A 1125-nucleotide genomic window follows, 5' to 3' on the forward strand; every position below is an offset into this window, starting at 1 on the left:
AGCACCAATTTGTATGACTTCTGGGAGCGTGATGTAATATACGATAATGGGTAGACTGACTATACTTTGTCGTGCTTACTGCTGCTAGATCTCCTCGGCTGTTAACCTTGATACGCAACTTGTTCTGGATGCATATAACACTGAGTTGGATAAGCTAGTCCTAAACGGTGGGTATGGCATACAGCTAGTGAAGAAGATCTACAGCAAAGGTATTACTCGTGGGCATGCTGTACTGCTTTCGAAGGCTGTTGTCATTATAGGTATAGCTGAGTGGATAGCAGAATCCATGGAGATGTCGTGTAGTGATATCTATTCTGTGATTGCTGGTGGTAGAGGACGAGAGGTGCCTAGAACGTAATGTCTAAGAATGAGCCCTATTCTTGATGCATAATGGTGAAGTCTATAGGTACCAGATAGATGATGAAGTCCATGCGAAATGGCGTGACCTAGCGACCAAACAAGTGGTGAAGGCCGCTGCAAGGTCAGCTGTTGTACTGCATGGAATTGCTGTACATGTAGGATTCGTTCTATTATCCGCCTATTATGATCCCTTCATCAGGCACGATACTACCACCCTGAGATCGTTGGTAGCATATCTAGATCGAATAAGATGCAGCGTCATGGAGTTCGTGGCAACTGGATGCAAGCCCTTGCTAAGAACTTCATCATAGCCGCTGTTATAGTACCATCCATTGTGATATTCCTCAACTATCCACAGTAGCCATCCATATCGAGTGATCTCCGCACATACTACTGTATAATCATATCTTCAGGTTTGTCAAGCGTTTTATGTCCAATAAAGACAACAGATCAGAATAGCCTTAGCTGACTTCTATGGTGGGATTCTACTCCTTACATTCGGGTAGAGCGACAGCAGTGTTCTCGATTTTTGAATAACCATTCCGCAGTTACACTTTTGTTGTAATTTGAACCATCACTTACCTTACTTTTCCGTGTGGTTGCGATAATGGCTTTGCGCTGGGGATAATAGAGCCGAAGATTATACTTAACAACACAGTAGTTTTTAACCACACCCTTTCTTCTTCTTCTCCTCCTCCTTCTTTCTGGCTCCTACTAGGGGAAGTCTTGATCTTGTATTATTTCCTCATCATCCACGTCATCACT

General features: G+C 43.4%; 2 protein-coding genes across 2 annotated transcripts; both read left to right on the forward strand.

Annotated features, from left to right (window-relative positions):
- Nucleotides 1–88: 88 nt before the first annotated feature.
- Nucleotides 89–358, forward strand: Pmar_PMAR013411 (hypothetical protein; the record flags this gene model as incomplete). The annotated part of the gene is made up of 1 exon (XM_002769691.1): nucleotides 89–358. A coding segment is annotated over one exon (270 nt), but the record flags the coding sequence as incomplete, so codon positions are not given.
- Nucleotides 359–383: 25 nt separating this feature from the next.
- Nucleotides 384–721, forward strand: Pmar_PMAR013412 (hypothetical protein; the record flags this gene model as incomplete). The annotated part of the gene is made up of 2 exons (XM_002769692.1): nucleotides 384–515; nucleotides 560–721. The coding sequence occupies 2 exons, from the start codon at nucleotides 384–386 to the stop codon at nucleotides 719–721; spliced, it is 294 nt and encodes a 97-aa protein (XP_002769738.1).
- Nucleotides 722–1125: the final 404 nt, after the last annotated feature.

Source organism: Perkinsus marinus (assembly GCF_000006405.1).
Source record: "Perkinsus marinus ATCC 50983 genomic scaffold scf_1104296964996, whole genome shotgun sequence".
Lineage (NCBI taxonomy): Eukaryota > Perkinsozoa > Perkinsida > Perkinsidae > Perkinsus > Perkinsus marinus.